Source organism: Ruditapes philippinarum, unplaced genomic scaffold (assembly GCF_026571515.1).
Source record: "Ruditapes philippinarum isolate M1 unplaced genomic scaffold, ASM2657151v2 ctg300_1_1_1_1, whole genome shotgun sequence".
NCBI lineage: Eukaryota > Metazoa > Mollusca > Bivalvia > Venerida > Veneridae > Ruditapes > Ruditapes philippinarum.
Genome location: NW_026860085.1, coordinates 219172 through 246059, shown reverse-complemented (window position 1 = coordinate 246059; position 26888 = coordinate 219172). Strand labels below are relative to the sequence as shown.

The 26888-nt window shown below is 30.5% G+C and overlaps 1 protein-coding gene across 1 annotated transcript; it reads right to left on the bottom strand.

Annotated features, from left to right (window-relative positions):
• Nucleotides 1-2251: 2251 nt before the first annotated feature.
• Nucleotides 2252-26794, bottom strand: LOC132758831 (Golgi pH regulator A-like). Its single transcript, XM_060750534.1, has 12 exons — nucleotides 26613-26794; nucleotides 19374-19433; nucleotides 18181-18284; nucleotides 17159-17265; nucleotides 13234-13344; nucleotides 11882-12002; nucleotides 10851-10931; nucleotides 10021-10144; nucleotides 6905-6994; nucleotides 4769-4834; nucleotides 4189-4247; nucleotides 2252-3327 (listed from the first exon to the last, which is right to left on the bottom strand). The coding sequence occupies exons 1-12, from the start codon at nucleotides 26652-26654 to the stop codon at nucleotides 3183-3185; spliced, it is 1110 nt and encodes a 369-aa protein (XP_060606517.1). The 5' UTR covers nucleotides 26655-26794; the 3' UTR covers nucleotides 2252-3182.
• Between the last annotated feature and the right edge of the window lie 94 nt (nucleotides 26795-26888).

Below are 26888 nucleotides of genomic sequence, written 5' to 3'. Positions count from 1 at the left end.
AATAACGTGATCACAATTCTAATTTACATCAAAGAACTTGGCCAATAATGTAATGTATCAGGAGTTATTTATAACATACAACATTTTATGGAAATATGGCAGTTTTATTCTCACAGCATAATGTATAAATAAATAACGATTAAACAATGAAACACCTTAACATGAGCACTTGATGCCTGGTCAATATCAAAATAACATTACTATACACATACATATACAGTATTTCTTATAGAACCCCCGTAGACACCAGGAAATTGAAATTGATGTTTTCAAAAAACAAAACAAAAAAACATGTAGATACTTCATAAATCCACGAAGAAACTTCATAAATCCATGTAGATACTTCATAAACCCATGAAAAAACTTCATGAAATCATGCAGATACATTCATTTCATTTCAAAAATGTGTTTTACAAAACAAACATACATGTATATCATATACATGTATATCCATTTAATTAAAAAACAATGATTACCATCTAAGTTATTGTTCAACAAGGCATCTAACAAATGAATTAAATTTTTTTTTTAAATATCCTACCTTTATGTCAATTAGCAACTTAAAAGACGAAAATCAGAGCAAAAACCTAAAATGTGAAACCCCTGGAGTTACACATAAAATTCTGCAAAGTTGAACAGGTAAGTTACCTTGGGAAGAGAAAGCATCTGTACAGCTATGCAGAGGAGAACAATATATATATTCTTTATCCTATAAAATTGCATTATTCTTGTATATCAGTTGTGGTTTTTTTACACAGAAAGCCCTCTTACCACCTTAACCATTTCTCCTTGTGTCAGATATCCCACTGTATGGTAGCCGGTGTAAGCTTCTTGTATTTAATATCACATAGCCATATTCTAAGTCTACACAGAACAAACAGTTCAATAGTTTACTATTAAATCAGTTTGTTCAAAAAGATAACCAGGGGTATCATATATGTAAACTTACTGAAATATCATGATTTATTTTAGAACTAAGAATAGTGGACATTTATTGCAAGTAAGACAGTAACAATAACCACATTGAAAGTTATATAATGACTAAATTTTGTTTAAAACCTAGTCTTGCTCTGAATTTGAAGCAGTCTAAAAAATTGAACTAAAAGGCATTTCAGTACCAAGACATGAAAGTGAAAATATACAAGAGAGACAAACATTCACAGAATAGCACTCACAGGGGGTAATAGACTGGAACTGCACAAAACTTGAGTACCCTGAACAGTATGGTCTGACCAGGCTGGCCGGACAATATTCTTGCGATGAAGGCATAGTACTTTTATTACAATTAGTATTGATTCAAAAAGTTAAGAAAACATTTTACATATTAAACAGTGATGAGATCTTCTAATGAACATGTGCAACTATCAAATCACAAATTTCTTAAGACTGTTGAAATATTTGGACATTAATATTGATCACATTTATATTTGTTTTGCTTCTAATGTAGCATTCATAATGAGAAAATGTCATGTTAAACTAATATATACATGTTCATACTGTTTACAATACTAGTAAGTTGTCCCATTTTAATACTGTATATAAATACCAACTCTAATTATTCTACAGTGTTTTCCCAAATAACATAATAAAATCTCAATGGTGAATATTGCAATAATAGCAACAATTTTACTAGTCTAGAGCTATATACATGTATATGCAGTGCTCACCCAGTCATTAGCTAGAATATTCATAATTTGGACAAATAAATAAATAATCTCCAAAATTTCATACCCATGTTTTTTTCTAATTTGCCGGAATTTTGTATGAAGTAAGAAAATCACTCTGATTTGGCTAAAAGAATTTTTTAACCTAGGTTAAACCTGTATATGTGCATAAGATAATGAAACTTAAAGTGTGGTTTGAACCCAATGAAGTTAACTGTAATGCAGTCAATATAATGTAGTAAATCTAAAATCAATTCTACAACTTGTGTCATAATTATATTTGTTCCCTAAACCTATGTTACTAAACAAATATGGAATTTACATGTACTTGGAGCACTGTTCAAGATAGGGACTGAATGGTAAAGTTTTCAACATTTCTCAGCATAGTTCCTGCAGTAACCACATCCACATGGACACCATCTTTGGATACCCATGGCCAAACCATAACATTTACATGGGTATCCGATGATGCATGGACACACCTGTACAAATATGCATATGTTGCCCCATCTTTAAACAGGGCAGATTAACCTTAATGCTATTGCCAGAAAATGATCAACTTAAACTTGGGTTTAAAAGAAGATTTTTTAAGTTTTTACTATATGCATATAGGGAAAATCAATGACACCCTGGGGCGGGGCCAATTTTGACCCCAGGGCTTTAATTTGAACAAACTTGGTAGACACCCATTAGAGGATGTTTCATGCTAAATATCTTAGCTCTAGCTCTTTGGGTTCTTTAAAAGAAGAATTTTTAAGTTTTTACTATATGCATATAGGGAAAATCAATGACCCCCTGGGGCGGGGCCAATTTTGACCCCAGGGCTTTTATTTGAACAAACTTGGTAGACACCCATTAGAGGATGTTTCATGCTAAATATCTTAGCTCTAGCTCTTTGGGTTCTTTAAAAGAAGAATTTTTAAGTTTTTACTATATGCATATAGGGAAAATCAATGACCCCCTGGGGCGGGGCCAATTTTGACCCCAGGGCTTTTATTTGAACAAACTTGGTAGACACTCACTAGAAGATGTTTCATGCTAAATATCTAAGCTCTAGCTCTTTGGATATTTAAAAAGAAGATATTTAAAGTTTTTTCTTTTGGTTGCCATGGCAACCAGAGTTCTGCATGGAATTGAATTCTTTGAACAATTTTCAAAGGTGACCACCAAAGGAACATTCCTGTGAAGTTTGGATGAAATTGGCTTAGTGGTTTATGAAGAGATGTCATTTAAAGTAAAAGTTTACGGACGGACAACGGACGGACGGACGCCGGACGAAAAGCGATCACAAAAGCTCACCCTGTCACTTTGTGACAGGTGAGCTAAAAATTAAGCACCCCAGTACAGTTCACATAGGAACCGTCCAATCTAGCACTAACTTGCTTAGATGTCTGAAGACAAAGCAGTACAAAGCTTACAGCTAGGGGCACTGTTATGTTTATAGGTATGTTAAGCTTAGAGCAATGTAACTGTCTAGAGAAGTGTCAAAGTCTTGTCATAACAAGTCACCATGTATGACTAGCTGATACTCTCAGTGTCAGCCTGTTTATGTGCGATGTACAGAAATCCTATACTTGATAAAGCACTCACGAGAAATATCACATCAAACCATCGATGATAAAAATTGAACTGTAATTCTCCCAACACTTCTGTTATAATTGTTCTGAAATAAACAATAAAAAACTCTTTTGTTATACATATTCTGGAATTAATTCTGAAATGAACATTTCAAATATTTTCATGATAAATACAATGTAGAATGGGAAGACTAGTGGTTAAAGTCTAGTGGTTAAAGTTATGTTTTCTCTACTGTCCAGGGATAGCCGCATGTCTCCATTAATGACATTATCACTGGTCAGTCCAAGATAGCACTCTTGTAAGTGGTTCAGATTAGCAAATTCAAGCATCCCTCATCATCTAGCTATAATAAATCTGTTAAAACAGGCTTTCATTAATGATAATACTAGTAGACTAAGTATAAATTCCAAGGGTAAGAAATTTCATTCAGATGTGATAATCTGACAGAATGTTGATAAATGACATATTCTATAGACTTTCATTAAAACATGATACTACACAATATACAGCTGGTATGTTTTTATGCCCCTCTTAGGTGGGTATGTACCGCCTCCGTGGTCGAGGGGTTAGAGTCAATGACTTCTAATCCAGTTACCTCTCTGGCATGGGTTCGATCCCCGGGAGATGCTTTGGTAGTTTAGCGCGGAGGAAGGTAGTCTAGTACCGGTGTAACTCTCCAGGAACGATGGTTAGGAAACTACCCGCCTATATGACTGAATTACTGTTGGAAAAGGCGTAAAATGAAACAAACAAACAAAAGGTGGGTATATAGATTTGCCCTTGTTCATCCGTCCTTCATGCTGTCACACAGTCCATCCATAGACTGACAAAAACAACAGAATGTAGGGTATACAGTATACAGTAAGATTTTCTATCAGTATTATCAGCTGATAAAATAAGAAAGTTATAAAGAAGGAAAGTACAGTGTTGCCATTTATCATCTTACCTATATTCTAGTGGCATATTCATCCTCATTAACAGAACAGAAGAGACAAAATACATCCCCTGAAAATAATCACATTTAATACAATATCAGATGGCATGAAAAATATTTTTCTAATTAAAGCGTAAAAAAGCTGTATATTATGAAATATTTCTATAAAATTTTTCAACCCTAAGTTAATATTATATTGTTTCCATAATCTTACGATTGATTTTTAAAAAAAGTTAATAGAATAGAATGTCTCTGTTATTTAACATTCATGAATTTTGTATGTTAACAGAATAACAAGTTCTGGAACAAAGCATTATGCTGCTATTTAAAGGTTTTAAGGGTTTTAACTGTTTAGCAATGATTTTGTGCATGCGAAATTCGCTTATAAGGCAATACATGTATATGTCCATTTTTTTTCATAGTTTACAACCATTTTGGAAGCATTCAATCTTTCATTTCAGCACTGAAAATGGCTGACCTGTATTTTTTTTAACCTCTACAAGTATTTTCTAAATAAAGTTTTAATTGATTGTCCTAATACATAAAGAAATTGTAATACAAATGATAGAATTAAACTATGTAGTTAACTCACCATAATCTGAGCTAAACAGAGTACAATAATGTTGGAAGATTTGCTACTTGCTATTGCATAGAAAAACTGAAATAAAATATATGATAGAATTTATATTCATTTGAAAATAGTTTGAATTATATGAAACCAGCTTTATTCATACCATACATATTTGTTTCTACATGTTATTATATTTTTGCCACTAAATGGCAGAACGTGCTTCTTGTGTTTAAAGTGTTTCTCATTATGACGTCACTTCCGGTATTTTTATTATGCTTTGCAATGAAGGCATGTAGCTGAAACATCCATAATAAATAATTACTGACTGAATGTTCGTGTTTGTGTGGCTTGTTTGTTAATAAAACATGTTATTGGTAAAATAATAGATATTTCTAGAGAGTGTTATATTTATGTCAAACTTAAGTGTAGATCTAAAACAATAAATTACAGGTAAATCAATGACAATTGGCTATTAAAAAGCCGTACAAGATGTGAATAACCTAATATTTTAATTGTATCACAAAACCATACATCATTTGATTGGAGACTGATATAAGATGACATTATGCAGAGATTATTTGAGCCGCGTCATCTGCGCAGGCTGATCAGGATCCATGCTGTTCGCTATCAGTTTCTCTACTTGTAATAGAGTTGGTTAGCGAACAGCATAGGACACGGATGCCCCCACACGCCACTGTTCTGTCAATCTTATGACTCTAGGTCAAATATTTTTTGGACTACATGTGCCACAAGTTGAAAACTAAAAATCAACAAAGGGCCATAATTCTGTTAAATTTGGTCGGCAAGCAAAAATTCCATTCCTTTACTACCATCTACACATTAAAGGTTGTTAATCCCCCTGGAAGTTTAAAGCAAAATCTGCCATCCGGTTTAAGAGGCAAGTTGCGTTCACAAAATTTCTACATAGTATATAATGAAAAAATCAACAAAGGGCCATAATTCTGTTAAATTAGGTTGCAGCAAAAATTCCTTCCTTTACTGCCATCTACACATTAAGGTTGTTCATCCCTGGAAGTTTAAGCAAAATCTGCCATCCGGTTTAGGAGGAGTTGCATTCACAACATTTCTACATAGTATATAGTGAAAAAATCAACAAAGGTGGCGCGATAGCTCAGTTGGTAAGACCACTGACAGTCACTCCTGAGGTTCCGGGTTCGATCCTGGGTAACACCCTTGGGATTTTTCAGAAACACTTTCAGTGTTTCCCACCTAACTAGAGGTTTACTGGTAAGAAACCCAGGTAATCCTCGCATGTACCAGTGCTATACACTGGGCATGTAAAAGAACCAAGGAATCTATTCAATAAGAGCTAGGGACTGGTTCCCGGATTTCCTTGTATCGCATAGCTATCTCTACAGTCTGCTGAGGATGGACCCTACTGGAAATAAGTGCTTGCACTTTCGTAGGATATCCTTGACCGCCCGGTCTAAAGAAAATCAATCAATCAATCAATCAAGGGCCATAATTCTGTAAAATTTGGTCGCAGCAAAAATTCCTTCCTTAACTACCATCTACACCTTAAGGTTGTTCATCCCTGTAAGTTTATGCAAAATCTGCGATCCGGTTTAATAGGAGTTGCGTTCACAAAATTTCTACATAGTATATAGTGAAAAAATCAACAAAGGGCCATAATTCTGTTAAATTTGGTCGCAGCAAAAATTCCTTCCTTTAATACCATCTACACATTAAGGTTGTTCATCCCTGTAAGTTTAAGCAAAATCTGCCATCCGGTTTAAGAGGAGTTGCGTTCACAAGATTTCGGGACGTACGGATGGACGGACGGACAAGTGCAACGCTATATGCTCCCACATTGTGGGGGCATAATAAAACTCAAGAATATTTGGTGATGGATAAATGGCACTAATGTGACTATACAGTCTTGAACCAAGCTGACAATGAAAAATTTGTACCATGACATTGTTGTCCCTCGACAGAGAGACTCAAACTACTGGTTAAAAAGTAATCAGTTCTAAACAATGATAAAAAATTCACCAGTCAAATTCTTTTTATCAAATGTTTAGTTTTAACTAATGTTTTAAGTAATCCAGTGTTGAGATTCATACTCACATAATTTACCTTGCAGGCTAACATTACTGTAATAATAATTAATATCATTATAACTTTATAGTAACTTACTCTGGTTAATGTAATTAGCAGACCTCTTATAGATGTCACTATAATAATTCCTATCAGGATAAATGATATTTGTTGAGACCAAAACTTTACCTGAAATAAAATGAATTACATTTAAATAATTTTCACATAACATTTATGTCTTAAAGACTGAGGAACCCAATATAACAAACTGAAAAGAAACCCATAAAAAAAATTGGGAAAACACATAACATTTACAATATGTAAAAAATCATGAGGCATGTTTATCAAACTTAATGACCTTTACTTTTGTACAACAGAGACCATTTCACTTATTAAGATAATAATGGCAACAACTAAGAAAGGAAGCTTCTGTACATATATTCCATTATTCCTTTGTTCATATAATAGACATTTTTTTTTTTTGTTAAGCATCAAGCCATGTCAAAGAAGTAAATAATTGATTAAATTATAATCTTAAAAGCAATACAATAATTATATTTAATTAATATCCTTAAATCAAATGGCTATACCCAGGTAGTTGACAGCTATTCTATAGCCTCGGTTACAGGAATTCTACTTTTCCCCTACTTTTATTATTTTACTGTTGACTGAAACAAAAGGAAATTTTTTTTGATACCAGTTTTTTGAAAGTTCACAACAGAGATTTTTAAAAAAATCATAACAAGACTTTTTTAGACTACAATGATCCTCTACTTAGAAATTTTGCAAACAATGCTTTGACATTCAAGCCAAAGAAGTACCCCTTATCTCCTTTACCTAATGGTATGGGTATTTTTTTTTTTTTTTAAATGTTTAAAAGCTAATTAAGCTAAGACTTTTTTTTTTTTTAATCTTTTTTTCCCTCAAGAAGCAATTTGTTGTGAAATAAACAATTAAAAATATACTTTCGGTTTCCTCTCAAAAGATTGAGCTTAGATGTCACAAGGTAAATTTATTATAGCTATGTTATAACCTTACTTTAACTTTATTAAGATTTTTTTTTTTTTTTTTTTTTTTTTTTTTTTTTTTTTTTTTTTTTTTTTTTTTTTTTTTTTTTTTTTTTTTTTTTTTTTTTTTTTTTTTTTTTTTTTTTTTTTTTTTTTTTTTTTTTTTTTTTTTTTTTTTTTTTTTTTTTTTTTTTTTTTTTTTTTTTTTTTTTTTTTTTTTTTTTTTTTTTTTTTTTTTTTTTTTTTTTTTTTTTTTTTTTTTTTTTTTTTTTTTTTTTTTTTTTTTTTTTTTTTTTTTTTTTTTTTTTTTTTTTTTTTTTTTTTTTTTTTTTTTTTTTTTTTTTTTTTTTTTTTTTTTTTTTTTTTTTTTTTTTTTTTTTTTTTTTTTTTTTTTTTTTTTTTTTTTTTTTTTTTTTTTTTTTTTTTTTTTTTTTTTTTTTTTTTTTATTTTTTTTTTTTTTTTTTTTTTTTTTTTTTTTTTTATTTTTTTTGTTTTTTTTTTTTTTTTTTTTTTTTTTTTTTTTTTTTTTTTTTTTTTTTTTTTTTTTTTTTTTTTTTTTTTTTTTTTTTTTTTTTTTTTTTTTTTTTTTTTTTTTTTTTTTTTTTTTTTTTTTTTTTTTTTTTTTTTTTTTTTTTTTTTTTTTTTTTTTTTTTTTTTTTTTTTTTTTTTTTTTTTTTTTTTTTTTTTTTTTTTTTTTTTTTTTTTTTTTTTTTTTTTTTTTTTTTTTTTTTTTTTTTTTTTTTTTTTTTTTTTTTTTTTTTTTTTTTTTTTTTTTTTTTTTTTTTTTTTTTTTTTTTTTTTTTTTTTTTTTTTTTTTTTTTTTTTTTTTTTTTTTTGATTTTTTTTTTTTTTTTTTTTTTTTTTTTTTATTTTTTTTTTTTTTTTTTTTTTTTTTTTTTTTTTTTTTTTTTTTTTTTTTTTTTTTTTTTTTTTTTTTTTTTTTTTTTTTTTTTTTTTTTTTTTTTTTTTTTTTTTTTTTTTTTTTTTTTTTTTTTTTTTTTTTTTTTTTTTTTTTTTTTTTTTTTTTTTTTTTTTTTTTTTTTTTTTTTTTTTTTTTTTTTTTTTTTTTTTTTTTTTTTTTTTTTTTTTTTTTTTTTTTTTTTTTTTTTTTTTTTTTTTTTTTTTTTTTTTTTTTTTTTTTTTTTTTTTTTTTTTTTTTTTTTTTTTTTTTTTTTTTTTTTTTTTTTTTTTTTTTTTTTTTTTTTATTTTTTTTTTTTTTTTTTTTTATTTTTTTTTTTTTTTTTTTTTTTTTTTTTTTTTCTTTCCTGCAATACGAGAAGCATTGTTTTAACAAATATTGATTAAGTTTCATGTTAAAATTTTCCACTTTAAGTAAATGACAAATTTTTTTTATATAACAACAATATAAAAAAATTTTTTTTTAAAACTTGCCCCCCCTTTTTTTTTGGGGGGGTTTTTTTTTAAAAAAAAAAAAAAAAAAAAAAAAAAAAAATTTTTACATTTCCCTTAAAATTCATTTTAAAAATTTTTTTTTTTTAAATTATACAGGTCATTCATTTTAAAATTTTTTTAAAAAAAAAAAAAAAAATTTTTTAAACCGGGGTTTTTTTTTTTTAAAAAAATTTGGGTTTTTTTAATTTTCCTTTTTTAAAAATTTTTTTGGAAAGAAATTAAAACCAAAAAAAGGGTTTTTTTTAAAAAAAAGATACTTTTAATTTTTAAAATTTTTTTTTAAAAAATTTTTTAATTTATTTTTGGGGGGGGAAAAAAAAAAATTCCCCCCGGGGGAAAAAAAAAAGGGTTTTTTTTTGGGGGGGTTTCCCCAAAAAGGGAAAAACCCTTAGGTTATTTAGGGGAAAAAAAAAAAAAAAATTTTTTAAAACCTGATTTTAAATATTGCAAAGGTCATATTTTTTCAAATGACATTTTTCACTTTCTAATTGATAGCAATTAAAGTAGCATTTAACAAATATAACTGACCAACTATATTTGTATAGTAAGTATGGCATTCAAAAAGTTTGAAACTAACCATGTTTAATTTAGCAGTATAATCTAATCAAATCTAACAAACAACAAAATATTTAAATTTAAAAAAAATACTCCTCCAAGAAATCTTTGACACACAACACTACAAAGGCAAGTAAAATTTCATGGGCAAGAAGGCTGACCACCCTCTATACTGATAACATGAACAAATTAACTACTCATATTTCACAGAAATATTGAAATATTTGGCTTATTATACACTGAGATGTGTAAGGATACTTTCAGAGGAACCACCAGCTGTTACTGTTTTCAGCATTCCCCACAATCCTCCACCTATATTCTGACTGGCTGATCTAAGATTCTCCCTCTTTGCTAATGCTATCCTATAATTAGAAACATTAGAAACTCAGTTCAACAAGGTTTTGCTTAACTTTCATCTAAAACAAGTCAAAACTGCACTGTAAACTAATTACAGTATATTAATTTAAGCTACATTTTTGATAAGTAAACACTAAATGTTAATATAACAATAATGACATGAATGTGTGACAAAGATAAAATATACCGATATTTGTGAAGTATTACTTAACATACTTTATAATTGTTGTAATCATTTCACCTTTGATCAATCAGAAATAAATAATTACTTATATCTGTTATCCCTCAGTATAATACCAAATTTCATCAAAAATATTATGTGCCCATAATTTGTCCCTGTCCTAGAGTCACCATAACTGTATATGTCTTAAAGTCTCCACAAATGTTCAGTAAGAAATAATACAGTTTTTAAACTTCAATTAAAATTTAATGTATCTGTAATTTCTTCAACATTGATCATTAGAAAATATAGTGTATCAAACTAGGGCTTTGAAAATGCTTAGGGTAATGGATTATGGCCACCCCTGGATAATAAGTATTTCATGATTTAATTATATCATCTATTGTTATTCTACTTCTGCATATTTATGCAAACCATATAAAAGGGAGAAAATGACATTTATGCATAATAAATGTATTCAACAAAACTGTCTATAGAAAACCTCAACGACTTTTGTTATCAACAATATAGAATTATATAATGTATAATACCTTCTCTTTTTGTTCATGATCATATCCATGGTCTGCATCAGACGTTTCTCTATACCCTGTATCTCAGCATCTGTTACATGCCTGTAATTGTTTAATATGAATATTTGAGATGCGTCACGACATAACCAACATAATGGGTTTGAGACCAGCATGGATCCAGACCAGCCTGTGCATCCATGCAGTCTGATCAGGATCCATGCTGTTCTCTTACAGACCCTATAACAAGTAAAGAAACTGATAGCGAACAGCATGGATCCTGATCAGACTGCGTGGATGCGCAGGCTGGTCTGGATCTATGCTGGTCGCAAACCCATTATGTTGGTTTTGTTGTGACGCGGCTCAATTTTCTTCTTCATTAATAACTAATATAAGATATACTTTTGCGTATCAGTCTTTAAGATACAAGTTATTTTAAGGTATTGGATGTCACTTATATCAGAATTGATTTAATTACAGTGTATTTTTTTTTTAAACTTAAAGCAATATGCCTCCAGATTCAGGCTAATTTTCATGAAAAATTTTGAAAATGTATTTATAAGTAAAATTAATGAGTGAAATTTAAAAGTAAAATATTGTCAAAGGAACAAATAAATTACGCTACATATTACAAACAACACTTTCAATAAAATAAAGGTCAAAATATGCATAATTAGCCCTTACTGTCTTAGTCACGCAGTAGATATATGGTGATAAATAATACAAAATCATTTATTCATTCTATAACTTGAATTGTGAATATTTTCACTTTTCTTAAAATCTTAGGACCTTTTTCTCAAAATTGATTTTCTTGAAATTTTTAGGCTCATCTGCAGGCATAAAGCTTTAAATAATCCCTTAATTAAGTGAAATATCACTGTTATACACCAATAGTATCAGATACAAAGTTACATGTAAATAAAACCCCATACAAGTGTTATGCCAGCACATCTATGGGTAGGATAGCTTTACTTGACCAGTAAATATATATAACAATAATAATAACTGCAAAAGCAAGGAATGAAGACTGGGTCAAATGTGTGAATCCTAGTTACCTGATAAAGCAGAACATGGATGTGTAAGGATAGTTGACTGCACCAAAACCTGACAGTATAGCCATCAATGTTACACCTATAATACCAACACGGCCTATACACTGCTCTATTGAAAGTATGCCTGTAATATAGAAAATAAATGACTACATAAATGTTACACCTATAATACCAACACGGCCTATACACTGCTCAATTGAAAGTATACCTGTAATATAGGACAATAAATATTATCATCAATGTTACACCTATAATACCAACACGGCCTATACATTGCTCTATTGAAAGTATACCTGTAATATAAGACAATAAATAATATCATCAATGTTACACCTATAATACCAACACGGCCTATACACTGCTCTATTGAAAGTATACCTGTAATATAGGAAAATAAATGACTACATAAATGTTACACCTATAATACCAACACGGCCTATACAATGCTCTATTGAAAGTATACCTGTAATATAGAAAATAAAAGACTACATAAATGTTACACCTATAATACCAACACGGCCTATACACTGCTCTATTGAAAGTATACCTGTAATATAGAAAATAAAAGACTACATAAATGTTACACCTTTAATACCAACACGGCCTATACACTGCTCTATTGAAAGTATACCTGTAATATAAGACAATAAATAATATCATCAATGTTACACCTATAATACCAACACGGCCTATACACTGCTCTATTGAAAGTATACCTGTAATATAAGACAATAAATATAACAGCATCAATGTTACACCTATAATACCGACACAGCCTATACATTGCCCTATTGAAAGTATGCCTGTAATATAAGACAATAAATATAACAGCATCAATGTTACACCTATAATACCGACACAGCCTATACATTGCTCTATTGAAAGTATACCTGTAATATAAGACAATAAATATAACAGCATCAATGTTACACCTATAATACCGACACAGCCTATACATTGCTCTATTGAAAGTATACCTGTAATATAAGACAATAAATATAACAGCATCAATGTTACACCTATAATACTGACACAGCCTATACATTGCTCTATTGAAAGTATGCCTGCAATACAGGAAAATAAATATCTACATCAATGTTATACCTATAATACCAACACAGCATATACATTGCTCTATTGAAAGTATGCCTGCAATATAGGAAAATAAATATCTATGTTACACCTATAATATCAAACACGGCCTATACATTGCTCTATTGAAGGTATGCCTGTAATATAGGACAATTAATTCAATTTATATCTATTATGACACTAATAGACTGAATGTATAAACCTTCAATAGCTTTACTTTTAAAGTAATTATTTTTTACAAAAAATAACAATTTTATACTTACCATGTTTAGGACTTAGGATTGGGAAAGGATCTCCAATTTTCCAGAAGAAATATAGGAAAACACACCAAGAGACGAAAGTTAGTGTGACCCGTACATGGCCCTTTGGTGGTACTGAAATGAACAATACGTTCCTGAATTATACATCAGAGTTTACTATTTAATCAAACAACTTTCTAAAATCTATGTACAAATTGACGTATCCAATAGGTTAATTCACCTCATTTTCTATCCAACACGAAAAGAAGAAAATGGGGTATCAGATCTTATAATATGAATAAGATCTGACAAAACCAAACACTTTTTCATTAAATAATAATGCTGGACATTGTAGAAAAATGGTTTCTTTTATAAATATGTCCCCATCAATAAAATTATGGGCTCATAAAATAAGGTATTCGCGAAGGAAATTTTTCATATTTTCTTCTATGGTATTTTCCAACAACCAATGAAATTGAAGTATTCTCAAATTAACAGAAATTAACAGAAATACAACAATATGATTGGTTACAATTATCGTGTACAGTAAAAGGTTTATTTTCTCTAATTTCGTAAATTTAAAGTACTTTTCGTCTCGTTTAACATCATTATATGTGGTGGTTGGTCCATCTATCCGATTCTGATAAAGGTTTGAGTGATTTATTAGTGCGTGGTCCGCGAGCTCACATTTTCTCCAGCAAAAAGATGAATGTATTAAGATATAATCAATGCCGTAAAATGAAACTTTACAAGATAAATACAAGGTAGTCTAACTAGACAAAACTTTTTGATGTATTAGGTTAAGACGCGAACACAATAACATTACGCGAGAGGTAGTTGCCTAAGTTATATACTACAGTATAGGATACTGTATGTAAGTTTGGACAAATATTTTATATTTTAAATTTTTGAGTCAGTGCACAGCCATTGTATAAAGTGTACAAAACCTATTTTAAGTGTTTATTTTTAAAAGTGGCCCTAATAAGTGGCCGTGAAACGGTGCTATTGAGAAGTTTATTTATTTATTTATTTTGTAATTTTATTGCTATGTAATTTTAATTGAATAATTTCTTAAATAGGCTGTGCACTAGACTATTTTTACCATACAGTCTCATGGTTATTATCAAAATTGGGAGGTGCTGGCTACAGATTACCCATAATGTCAAAAAAGACTCCATATTGTATATATCCCTTTGCCCCCCGCCCCGTGTTATTTATTATCTATCTTTTTTATTCCTGTATATATAAACTAGTATCCTTAATACTAGTAAACGTGAACCCGTGCCCCCATATGGAGCAATACGTTTATCACGGGTTCACTCAAGCATGAGATTTTCTTAAATATGTTACATAAAGACTATCTCATCACATTATGGGTAACCAAGTTATTATTATTAGCCATATTTGGGACTTAGATTTTTTCTTATTCTTCTATGAATTGTTTAAGTAATAGAAGATTAATTATTATGTGTGATATCTAGATGCATAATAATTTATAGACCATGAGACAGTGATAAATAGATAAGGCCGTTTCCACCACATTTTAACTATCATATTTGTTTTAATTTTGAAATAAAGTTGGTAAAAACACGTATACATTGGATGCAACGGGCACCTGCTAAATCTCTATCCCGTTCGCGCGACAAACTTGTCGATATAGGTCAATCCGAAAATTAAGAAAATTTGCAAATTATCACAAAACCGGATTGACCTCCTTATTTTGTAAACAGAGAATTTTCGGCCAATGAGAACAAAGGAGGCAATCCTCTCTAAACCAATCAAAATTAACTTTATAAAGCGGGTGTTCGGTAGAACTTACAAAAACTACAAAATTTAAAACAAACTCTGCTAATTACAAACATGTAATTAATTATATGCATACCAATGTATACGGTTTATAACATTTAAATAGAAACCAACAGTCAGCCCACAATGAATTGGTCAGAAAACGTTCCTGACATGCCTTCTTCGCAAATCTGCGAACTCTACAATATAGGTAATATTTTAAATTTTTTTAGTTACACTAAATATTAGATAGACCTGTTATAAAAGACGGTAACTTCTATAAACGTCTTGGCCAATTTTAAAATAAGTGCTTTTTAATAATTTAATTTTAGAAGTCTTAATCTTAGTATGGGATTGCCCCATCTTCCTCCCATGGCAGAGGTTGTACGTAGTGACTACCCTGTCATGGGGGATATGGTATGCACATAAACACATGTACGGATATGACAATAAGTAATTAAACATCAGCTCCCCCTTTTTTAAAAGGTTATAAATGAAGTATATGCTCGCCCATATGGTCTCTTTCCGGTGGCGAGGGTAAACAAATCCAAACACACACACAAAAAATCTACAGCCCAATGAACTATAATAACTTTTTAAATATGAAATTGGATCATTTGAGTATGATTAAATGTGAACTTAAATAATTCATTTAGATGATGTTTAAACATATACTTTTAACAACATACATTTAAAGACACCAACATACATTTATCACAATCAATTCTATCACGCATTATTTAAATTATAAGTAACAATACATGTAGACGAAAGATATTCTTATTAAAAACTAATCACCCTTACAAACCCAGGATTTTTTTTACCTAAAATCATTTTGTATGAGATTATTATTATTTTTTTTTTTTTGCTTTTTTAAATTGTTTTTTTCTTAAAACCTTTCTTTGAGTTTTTCACCTAAAATAATTTATTTTGTACAAGATTTTTTGTTTTGATTGCTTTTTTTGTTGCTTTTAACCTTTCTTTTAGTTAGTTTACACATGGTACCACTCTGTGTACAGGAAAGAACACATTCCATAATTTATGTCAAAACTCAATAAAAATTCCAGAATACATTTTTTAACATCAATTTGTTTGTGAATATAAAAAATGGAAGCAAGAATTTCCCAGATGTTACACAATCAATGAGAACTTATGTACCTATTACACCATGTGTCAATGATCATACAAACATGTTATATAGAAATGTTACATGCCATTTATAAACATATCTATTGAAGCAGTCAGTATATCAAACTATTACATATATGCACCACCCACTGCAATTTTGTAACATTATTTGTTTGTGAACCTTTTCCATGTAAAATATCTTATTTGGACTTGTCCATCTTTCAATCTGAGTAGATCATTCATCATTTTTAAGAAAAAAAATTGAAATGTTTACAGACTCAGTGAATGGTAAACAGTACAGACCATGATGAGATGGTATAAATGTACAAACTTATATATGTCTGCACTGGTTGAATGGGTAAAATCAGTAGGCTAAGGGTTAACAGGTACAACAACAACATCATAATAATTAAACCTTATGTAGTTACTGTATAAAATATCTGATAATCATATCATTTAACATTTGCTATTTTAAGCATTACATTCCTAATCAAACTGTAACTTGTAAGGCCAATGTGGCATCTTAATATTGATCAAATCCCTTAAACTTTGAATGGACTGTTCCAAATTTAAAGTTAGACAAATTAATTACACAAATTCAGAAGTAAATTCAGAGATAAAGAAAACTGCTTAAATTACAGTAACAAAACTGATCCAAAATAACCAACAAAGGACTTGGGTTCTTTTAAGTTTTTGTCTATTCTTTATGTTTGGTTTAAAATTACTCAGGCACTGTATGTTAATGTCATATGACAACTTTCCTGCTGTAAATAAATAAGCATGACCTCAGATTCTCCAATTTATTTCAGGTATGAGCATTTACTGGAGTAGAAATATATATCCTTGTAAATTCAGCTAAAGAAGACCCTTCTGTTAGATTTGTGAAGGTAACAAAAACATATTCTCTGATAAGTTTGATGCCATTTTACTTGGTAGGATTGTAATTTCTGAGACTGTTAGGCATGAAAATGTTACAGGCCTCTTACAATGTAACATTACAGGCCTATTATAATATTACATTATTAAACTGACTTACCTAGTCTGAGGTTACTAAGCACAAAGAAGGCAATATATGCTGGCAGGATAACTATTAGTAAGAACAGGATGACAAACAACTGTAACTTCCAGTGAAAATAACGAGAACTGAAAATAGAAACATCATATTATTTCACTAATGAAAAAACTTTTTTATTCTATAATGTTGTATTAACAATGCAGTACCAGTTTTAACTGCATATAATTATATTTTATTCATTTACAAGTGAACAGTTACATGACTTGTGAGTATAATGAGAGTTGACAAGAGCCTTTACCACTTCTGACATTTTCCCCCCAAGTATCATTTAACCTTTCGGCATAAAACATTTTTGTTGTCAACCGAAAAGAAAGCAATTGTATTAGGATTACTAAAAGTCTGTAGCCACAGATCAATATCTACAACATATTAAATATTAACCGAGAGCACTAAGATAAAACTAACCGGCCCTTTATTGCTCACTGTAAAAAATAATTATAATGTATCAAATTGGACTAGTTTCAGCTAATATCACTTGTTGCTAAATAATATATATATGCATGATTATCTGGTATATCCATGTGTATACATCTGTTTGCAGTTTGAGAACTCTACTACTTTTTTGTTGGGTTTTATGCCAAAACAATAAAGTAGAGGTCATATGGGGACTTTCCAGCTTTACTTTCTGGTGCCACTCTGTGCATTCTTTCAGGCATGAACGGGCACCTGAGTAGAACTGTCAACACTCCAAAAGCTAGCTAGATAGCTTTCTCACATGAAAGAATCCAAAATCCCTATAGGGATTTGTACCCACAGATGTGAGGGGTAAATGGTTTGAAGTCAATGACCTTAATCGCTAAGCCATGGATGCCCCTCAAATGGATCTATACTCGCATTACTTTATTTATATCTATTTGATATGTTTTATAAATTATCATGTTCTCCTTATTTTGTTGATTTCCATATGTCACAAGGAGAAAAATATATCAAATAAACAACTAATTTTATTGGTCGTCAAACATTTTCTATAAAAACAAGCATACCTTGAGTCCATTATCCCGATGATTTCAAATATGATGAGAACAAACATTGTACAAGAGAGGGAGAATGTTGTAGAAAATACCAGTAACACACCAGCATGATGTACCTGTAAATATCACAATATAACATATAAATAATTATACATTCATATTAACTTTAGGAAACAATTGCATTTATATTCATTAATATCTTAGGTAACTATTCATTTATATTGATTTTTTTAAAAAGGAATCCACAGTCTTTTTAACAGAAAGGAACAGGAAATATATTTCAGACTTATGTTCTATTTGATTCTGATATGAATCAATAACTTGTGTGCTAAATTTCAGATCATTCCCCAATGATGTTTTCCAAGATTTCTCATTTTTATTGTACAAAATGACCAAAAATTGAAGACTGTAATAGAGCTTTTCACACAAAATGAACTATAAATGATAATAAAAAGGGATTTTGAATTTAACTCTTGAGTAATTTATATTTCTTTATTATCTTTTGCAGATTTTCTATTTCAAAGGGACTCTAATGAGGTTTTTGACATGACAGGACTGAAAATAATTTTTTCCAAATTAATGTTCCATTTGATGTAAGTCCAGGCCAATAACACTTGTGTCCTAAAGTTTAGGTCATTTGCTCACTCCGTTTTTTCCAGAATAATTATTCTACTTGTGAACAAAAGCACCGCATGTTAGTGTTAATAAAAATCTCAGATAATTAAACATGTGTTGTTGGCATAATTATATCTGGAGAACAAAATGTCAGCAAGTAGGCCAAACAGATCAAACACATAACTACTGTGCTATATCTCATAATAATTGTACATGTATTATAATCTTACCTAGTAATTCTTTTATAATATCTTACCTTGTCATTCTTTTGTAATGTCTTACCTTGTAATTCTTTTATAATACCTTATAAATCTTGTATAATTTCTTATCTCTTAATTCTTGTTTACATTGCCTCATAATTCTTTTGAAATATCTTACCTCGTAATAACCGTACTGTAAATTTTCTTACCTCATAATTATTATAAATATATAACCTCATAAGTCATGCAAAAATATCTAAGCCCATAATTGTTGTACAATTTCTTATCTCATAATTCTTGTATATAACCGCATAATTCTTGTATAATATCTTACCTCATATTATTATACAATAGCTTATAATAGGACATAATTCTTTTAAAATTTCTTACCTCATAATTCTTGTATAATATCTTTAGAAAGAACAGCCAGCCACCTCCAAAAAACAGTGCCTGAATTCAGAAAATCATTTAGTCAGTTACATATTTTCAGAAATATTTGAGCATTATCATCATTCATGAAACTTTTTTTTCTGCAATTAATTTAGTTGAACTTAAGGGAGATAAGACACACAAATAATGTTAAGGCCAACTTTCCAGCTTTAATCTTATACCTGTTGAGGTTCTTGAAAGGATCTGTCCAGCAACTATTCATAAAACATTTCATCATCTATTTTTGTTGTATCAAGAAGAAAATATAAAGTTTAAATAGTCAGCCAAGAGTGTACAGTCTGGTCAGATGGCATGGATGTGCAGGCTGGCCTAGCTTTTAACTGGTGGTAAGACTAATCACTTTTGGTTCCAGCAGGGTAAGAGTTAATGATGGAGAAATGACACTGTCTGACACAGTTTTTTGAAGACTGATAAAACAGCAAAAAGCAATGTTAAGTGTATCTAAATCTAAAAAACATTAGCACAAAACCAGTTAAGTTTGTATAAAGCCTGTTAAAGTACAAGTCTCAGTTTCAAAGTTTACATTTTCATATTTGCTTAGAGAAAATACAACATTATGCGCTCATTGATTGGATGACCAAGTTAAATAACCAATCTTATTTCTTGTAAAAAAGCTGTTGACTAGTCAGAGTGGGACTAAAACTGGATTTTTTTCCACTTTCATTCTTGGTTGTGAATCTATTGAAATTCTTTTATCAATGTTAGAATCAACAACGCTGGCAAAACCGGTTTTGGATGCATAAGAACGAATCTGTCCACCTCTAGTGCACAGGGCATTTCAATTTTTAGGGAAAATATACCTATATTCGGCTTCAACAACTAGCAAAACATAGAGGGGAAAATCACTGCATTTAGAATTTGTCAAATAAATATTTAATAGCAAACTTTAGGGCTCTAGCTACTCCAAAATGTTTTGGGAGAAGTGACTTCCCCCTCAGCTCCTGTCAGGGAGAAGTTTGAAGACAGGGAGAAGTGAAAAAATGCTATGCACATTGATTTGATCTTATCTATTTACTCTGTAATATTAATATTTAGATTATATATAAAAGATGTACATAATAGGAATACAAATGCAGATTTTATTTTATTTAATACCAATGCAGTTTTTTTTATTTAATACAAATGCAGATTTTTTTATTTAGTTTTGTTTTTAATTCAACAAGACTTATATTGCATTAATAATAAGATATAAGCTACAGGGGATAAGGCCTAAAGTAAATGGACCAGCAATCAAGTGTTGATCATCTGATAGTCTGTCTTTTTCAATGAAATAAAACCATAAATATTGATTTCCCAAAAAAATTCCAAGTTATTTTCCGTTTATTAAATCCATTCTTTTAATGTAATAATTTCTTTTTATAAAATTGCTTTTAATGTCGTGAGTAAAGTACCCAAAACAATAAAAAAAATACTGATTGTTCAAACAGATTATCTCTACATTCTTTCATCGCATTTAAACAGGTGTTTACATGATTCAGTTATAATGAATTTACTGACCGTCAATCTGTTTTTTGCAACTGCTATTCAAAGAAAATCAAAGACGCCACCAACTTTTAAGTTGATGCAAACATAACTGTATTGAGCCATTTACTTATGCTCCTGTTGTGTATTAATCTATATGCATGTAAATTTACACGGACCGTGTGACGTTGCGTGTACTTACTGCCAAATATGGTTGGACCAATTGAACTGAATTCAGAGTGTAATTTTTTAAAAAGTGACAATAAAGTCATGTGTAATTATGCGTAATTAATTGAGATGTTTACATCAGCGAGTAAGTTGGCAATATGTCCAATGGAGCTGCATATCATGTCACAAAAATGTTGTCAATTATCGGCAGTGGCGTTTTACTTACGCCCGGAGGCAACAATTAAATCATTGTCAAGCGCTGTTTGATACGTAAAGAACTGTCTTTGCAGTAAGTAAAAAAGCACGGCAAAGTCGATTTCGCTTTGATGTTCAAATGCGGCGGTCATTTACTTTAGGAGACTTAATCGCCCAAGAGAACTGAAACACAGGGGTAAAAAATCACTGCATTTAGAAATTGTCAAATAAATATTCAATAAAGTAGTTTTTGCTATTAAAAATATATTAGCAAACATTAAATCAATAAAATAGCAAACATTAAATAAATCTAACACAAAAAATGAATGGTGTTTACTTGCAGCCATTTTTGGGTTTATAATAATTCATACATGCCATAACGTCCCGGATGTCCGGGACAGTCGCGGAAATAAGGTGTCTGTCCCGGTAAAAAAAAATTCTATAATAATCTACTTTGAAACAAGAAATTTTACATTTTTATATAATTTTATTGTCAATTTTTTATAAACAAGATATGTTTGTAAAACATGTATGCCCCCTATCTGCAGCCAATTTGTCATGTGATCAGGTTATTATGCATGACTTCTGACCCAGTGAACAAGCAATTAATAAGGGTTATCTAGTATCTACTGGTCATGACTAGTCACAAGGTAATAATTATTGTGACCCCATAGGTTGTGTGCAGCAATTAAAATTATTAAAAATCTTACCAAATAATATATACATAAATTTTATGAATCACATAGGCCTCATTAATGACAGCCAAGTTGTTATATTACATAAGACCTTCAAATGTGTATACCAAAAGCACATAAAAATATCAACAAAGGCAACTTGAGTTGTTGAGTTATTGGTCAGAAACGGTCATTAAGTACAAGATAACTATGACATTGACCCCTTGACCCCAAAATCAATAGGGGTCATCTTCTGGTCATGACCAATCATCAGACCAAGTTTGAGGTTCCTAGGCCTAAGGGTTCTTTAGTTATTGATCGGAAACCGTTTTTACCTACAAGGTCAATGTGAACTTGACCTTTGACCCCAAAATCAATAGGGGTCATCTGCTGGTCATGACCAATCATCATACCAAGTTTGAAATTCCTAGGCTTAAGCGTTCTTTAGTTTTTGATCAGAAACCGTTTTTACCTACAAGGTCAATATGACCTTGACCTTTGACCCCTTGACCCCAAAATCAATAGGGGTCATCTGATGGTCATGACCAATTATCATACCAAGTTTGAAGTCTCTAGGCCTAAGGGTTCTTTAGTTATTGATCGGAAACCGTTTTTACCTACAAGATCAATGTGACCTTGACCTTTGACCCCTTGACCCCTAAATCAATAGGGGTCATCTGCTGGTCATGACCAATCATCATACCAAGTTTGAAGTTCCTAGGCCTAAGCGTTCTTTAGTTATTGATCGGAAACCGTTTTTACCTACAAGGTCAATGTGACCTTGACCTTTGACCCCTTGACCCCAAAATCAATAGGGGTCATCTGCTGGTCATGACTAATCATGATACCAAGTTTGAAGTACCTAGGCCTAAGCGTTCTTTATTTATTGATCGGAAACCGTTTTCACCTACAAGGTCAATGTGACCTTGACCTTTGACCCCTTGACCCCAAAATCAATAGGGGTCATCTGATGGTCATGACCAATCATCATACCAAGTTTGAAGTACCTAGGCCTAAGCGTTCTTTAGTTATTGATCGGAAACGGTTTTTACCTAAAAGGTCAATGTGACCTTGACCTTTGACCCCTTGACCCCAAAATCAATAGGGGTCATCTGCTGGTCATGACCAATCACCATACCAAGTTTGAAGTTCCTAGGCCTAAGCGTTCTTTAGTTATTGATCGGAAACCGTTTTAACATACAAGGTCAATGTGACCTTGACCTTTGACCCCTTGACCCCAAAATCAATAGGGGTCATCTACTGGTCATTACCAATCACCATACCAAGTTTGAAGTTCCTAGGCCTAAGGGTTCTTTAGTTATCACTCGGAAACCATTTGGTCTACGGACCGACAGACCGACGGACCGACAAGTGCAAAGCAATATACCCCCTCTTCTTCGAAGTGGAGGCATAATTAGTCTAGAACGCTTATAACAATTATCCCCTAACAGCATTCCAATGATGACACTAATCCTTTGATTGGTATATCTACGTGCCCCCTTCCAACAAACAATTATCGGCATGTTTACCCCATGTGGCTTTATTGTATTCTGTAACTGATTGAATTAACGATGCCTAAATACTTAAGCTTAGCTTTTTACAGTTTATTTTATTTTATTTTGTTTTGTTTTGTTTTTTACCTTTTTATTTCTACTTTTAATTTAATTTGGTTTTAATTAATATATTAACCTAGACCATGAACTTGTCTAGGCCAGCTCAGATCAGCAACTGTTACACAAACATTTCAAATTTTATTATGATGCTTGTACATGTTTTAGTTACACCAATATTTTCATGATTGAGTATATATCAGATGCTGCTACTGATATATGCTTAAGCATCATGCTGGACTTTAGGTCAACCATATTAAAATAAGATTGAATCATTATTATTTTAATTTATTTTAAAAATTTTAAATTAAAAAAAAAAATTTCTATTGCTGATTTTAGGGTTGTGTACATAAAATGGAATTCTTGTATGAAGTAATTTTCTGTGATGTTTGATTGTAGTGTTATATTTGCTTTTAATCAATTAATACTATCTTACCCATATTTATAGTCACTCATCACTCATAAATGTACATTGATCTTCTTAATACTTTTATATATTTTCTTTTATACAGATTGTTTGTTTGTATTGTTAAAGGATAGTCAGTTATGTCGGAAAATAGCTTATATAGCTAATGTTTATATGTTTTATGTAACAGACTATAAATAAAGATTATCTTATCTTATATCTTAAAAAAGATAGAAAAACCAGGGTTCTCACTAGGACTTTAAAACATGGACTCCCAAGCCTGAAAAAGTTGGAGTCCAAAAGCGCGTTGCAATTAATATGTTTACAGATTAGTCATTTAATGCTCACAATAGCATTGCTGATATTTTGAATCTTCAAGAGACTTTCAAAGTTTATAGTTATTCAAAACAAACTCTGAACTACATAGTATAATTATTGTTTTGTTGTTAATATTTATTATGAAACAATAAAATTATAATGCATCAACACTTAATTGGAAATCGTTTTTTTTTTTCCCACTTTTATACCAAATCAAATTTTATTCTGGTTAAATAAGTCTACTCTAAAGACCAAAGGTTTATATTTGTAAAAAAAACGTAAACGTATTAATAGGCAGCGTTTAGTGGAATGAATAGGAAAATTGTGTACAGCTTCACACAGTGTGTAAGAGATACTTCCGATCGACAATTATTTTAGCAAATATCTTCAAAAGGGGGCAAACTGAAGATCGATATTTTTAAAGATTAAATGTTGATTAAATAAGATAGGAACAATTCATTCACATGTTTGGCTTGGAAACTGAGAATTATTGTGCCCTTTGCAAAATTTTAGGGTTTCTGGCGAACGTAAAATCGCCGATGTTCGTAATCAATTTTGGGATAGAATCTAAATATCAAAGAAAAGCGCATGTGTATTTTGGTTTGTTGTCCTGGCATTTCGGCACAATATCTAAAATTCTTAATACTCTTATAGAGCATGTTTGCAAGAATGAAACTAAAGCAAAATTTTGTCTAGAAATTCGACAATAATTTAAAATTACAGTCATTTGTAATTTGAGAAAACAGTCTTTAAACTTGCGGCATAAACAGTCAATAGTTACTCGTTTTGTCAGTAAAATTTGTTATTTTCCAATCAACTGTTGATCAAAGATAAAAAATTATTACCTCTTGTTATATCTGGTAATTACATGTACAGGGCGTGTATACATTAGTCTGATCTCGATTGCGTAATAATGATCGAAAGCGTTATCGCTGATTGGCTAATCGCTTCACTGGTGGATGTGCATAGGACCGGCCCTACCTATAGACTGACACGTGCTGACGTATTTGTGTATTTGACAATTTGTGGTTGTAAACAATCGGTAATATTTATGCCTCCTCAGGCAAAATTAAATGTACGCAGAATCCTTGCTTTGAAATATTTGCGTCCAGCTGTAATAAACATGCGTACCGGGACGCCGAAATAAGCATCCCTGAAAAACTGTTAATAATTATTGACATTCTGTCTTTTGTTTATGGTGTCATTAAATTTGCGAGTTGTAAATACCGGTAATATAGGTTGTATGCCACTATGTAAATTTAAAAAAATACGTTTGCTGATCAATGCCCCACCTCCAAATGAAAAGTGTCCCGCAAATGAGTCTAAAAATAATGGCATGTATGGTTTATTTTATTGCCAATATACGGTCATACTCCCAATTAAAAACTGATAAGTGTTTCCCAATCCACAAGAAAAAAATCCTTATTAAAAGTTACAAAATATTGAAAAAAAATTCTAAAATCTTTGAAAATAAGGGCTTCTTCACTGTTATGGTGCTTTAATACGCGGAAAGCCCGAGCGGGGCCAAAGGCCCCGCGAGGGCTGTAGCGCTCTTAGATAATATGTATGACGCGTATCAATTCAAATAAAATCAAATTAAAAGTAAATGAAAATTTCAAAAAAACATATATCCTATACCTAATGAGCTGTGTAAAAATCCTTAGTTAACTGGGCGCCGCCATTTTGAAATCCTTTTGAGCTAAATATAGATATCAGAGTGCTTTTAATGAGCATCGAAATAATTCAGACTATTACTAGCAGACACATGATAAATAACACTTCCGGTGAAAGAATGATGTACAAAATATAGTAACGATTATAAATATAAAAAGTTACTTTAACGAATCCTTTTTGATAAATAAGCACATTAAAAAATAACATTCAAACAACAACTGTGATTAGAGATTAACAAAAATGGCGGCCGGAATTTTCCAAAAGCCGACGCATGCGCAGTGGCCCCACTTTACGTTCGGAGATTTTCGGGCGGCCCGATGATAGGTTTAACACCACCAATTTATCCGTTTTGTTTACGGTACAAAATACCTGCAAGAAAAATCTGGTTTACATGTACACTCCACATGTTATGCTAAAATCATTATTCATAAGAGCTTTCCGCGCCATAGGTAGCACCTAATTTCATATTATTTGAAGATGCAATCCTAGACAGTGATTCTATACATTCATTTAATTACTGCGCGGTTTAAACCATGCATTTTTTCCAAATTTTTTAACAAAACATCGCTGGATTACCCAATTCCATGGGTATGGGTTATATCCAAAATACAGGCCTATATGAGTTATATCCATACCCCACCCACTACATTTTTCAATACAAGTGTCAGCATACCTGCAAAAAAAACATTATGCACGAGTCTACGAGAAATGACATCCTTGTAAAGTTATTCAAACGATTTAAACAATTATTTTCAATTTAAAATAATTTCATTTATATAAGTCTTTTAGTTGCATAAATAGATAAATTTAACACAATATCTGCCAGGATGGAACCGGAAGTTATGGATCAACCATATTTAATAGAGTGATATAAAACCATTTTTCATTGGATAAAAAAAATGGGTTTTTAATCTCTATCAAATCATTATTCCTTAAAACGGATTTCAAT

Bases quoted from the DNA above. Each gene is read 5' to 3' on its own strand.
- LOC132758831 (XM_060750534.1), bottom strand. From the start codon at position 26,654: ATGTCATTTCTCGTAGACTCGTGCATAATGTTTTTTTTGCAG. The intron at 10,932-11,881 runs GTAACTAGGATT...AAACAATTACAG, and splicing joins TCCATGTTCTGCTTTATCAG to GCATGTAACAGATGCTGAGA. The intron at 3,328-4,188 runs GTAAGATGATAA...TGTTTATTTCAG, and splicing joins AATATGCCACTAGAATATAG to AACAATTATAACAGAAGTGT.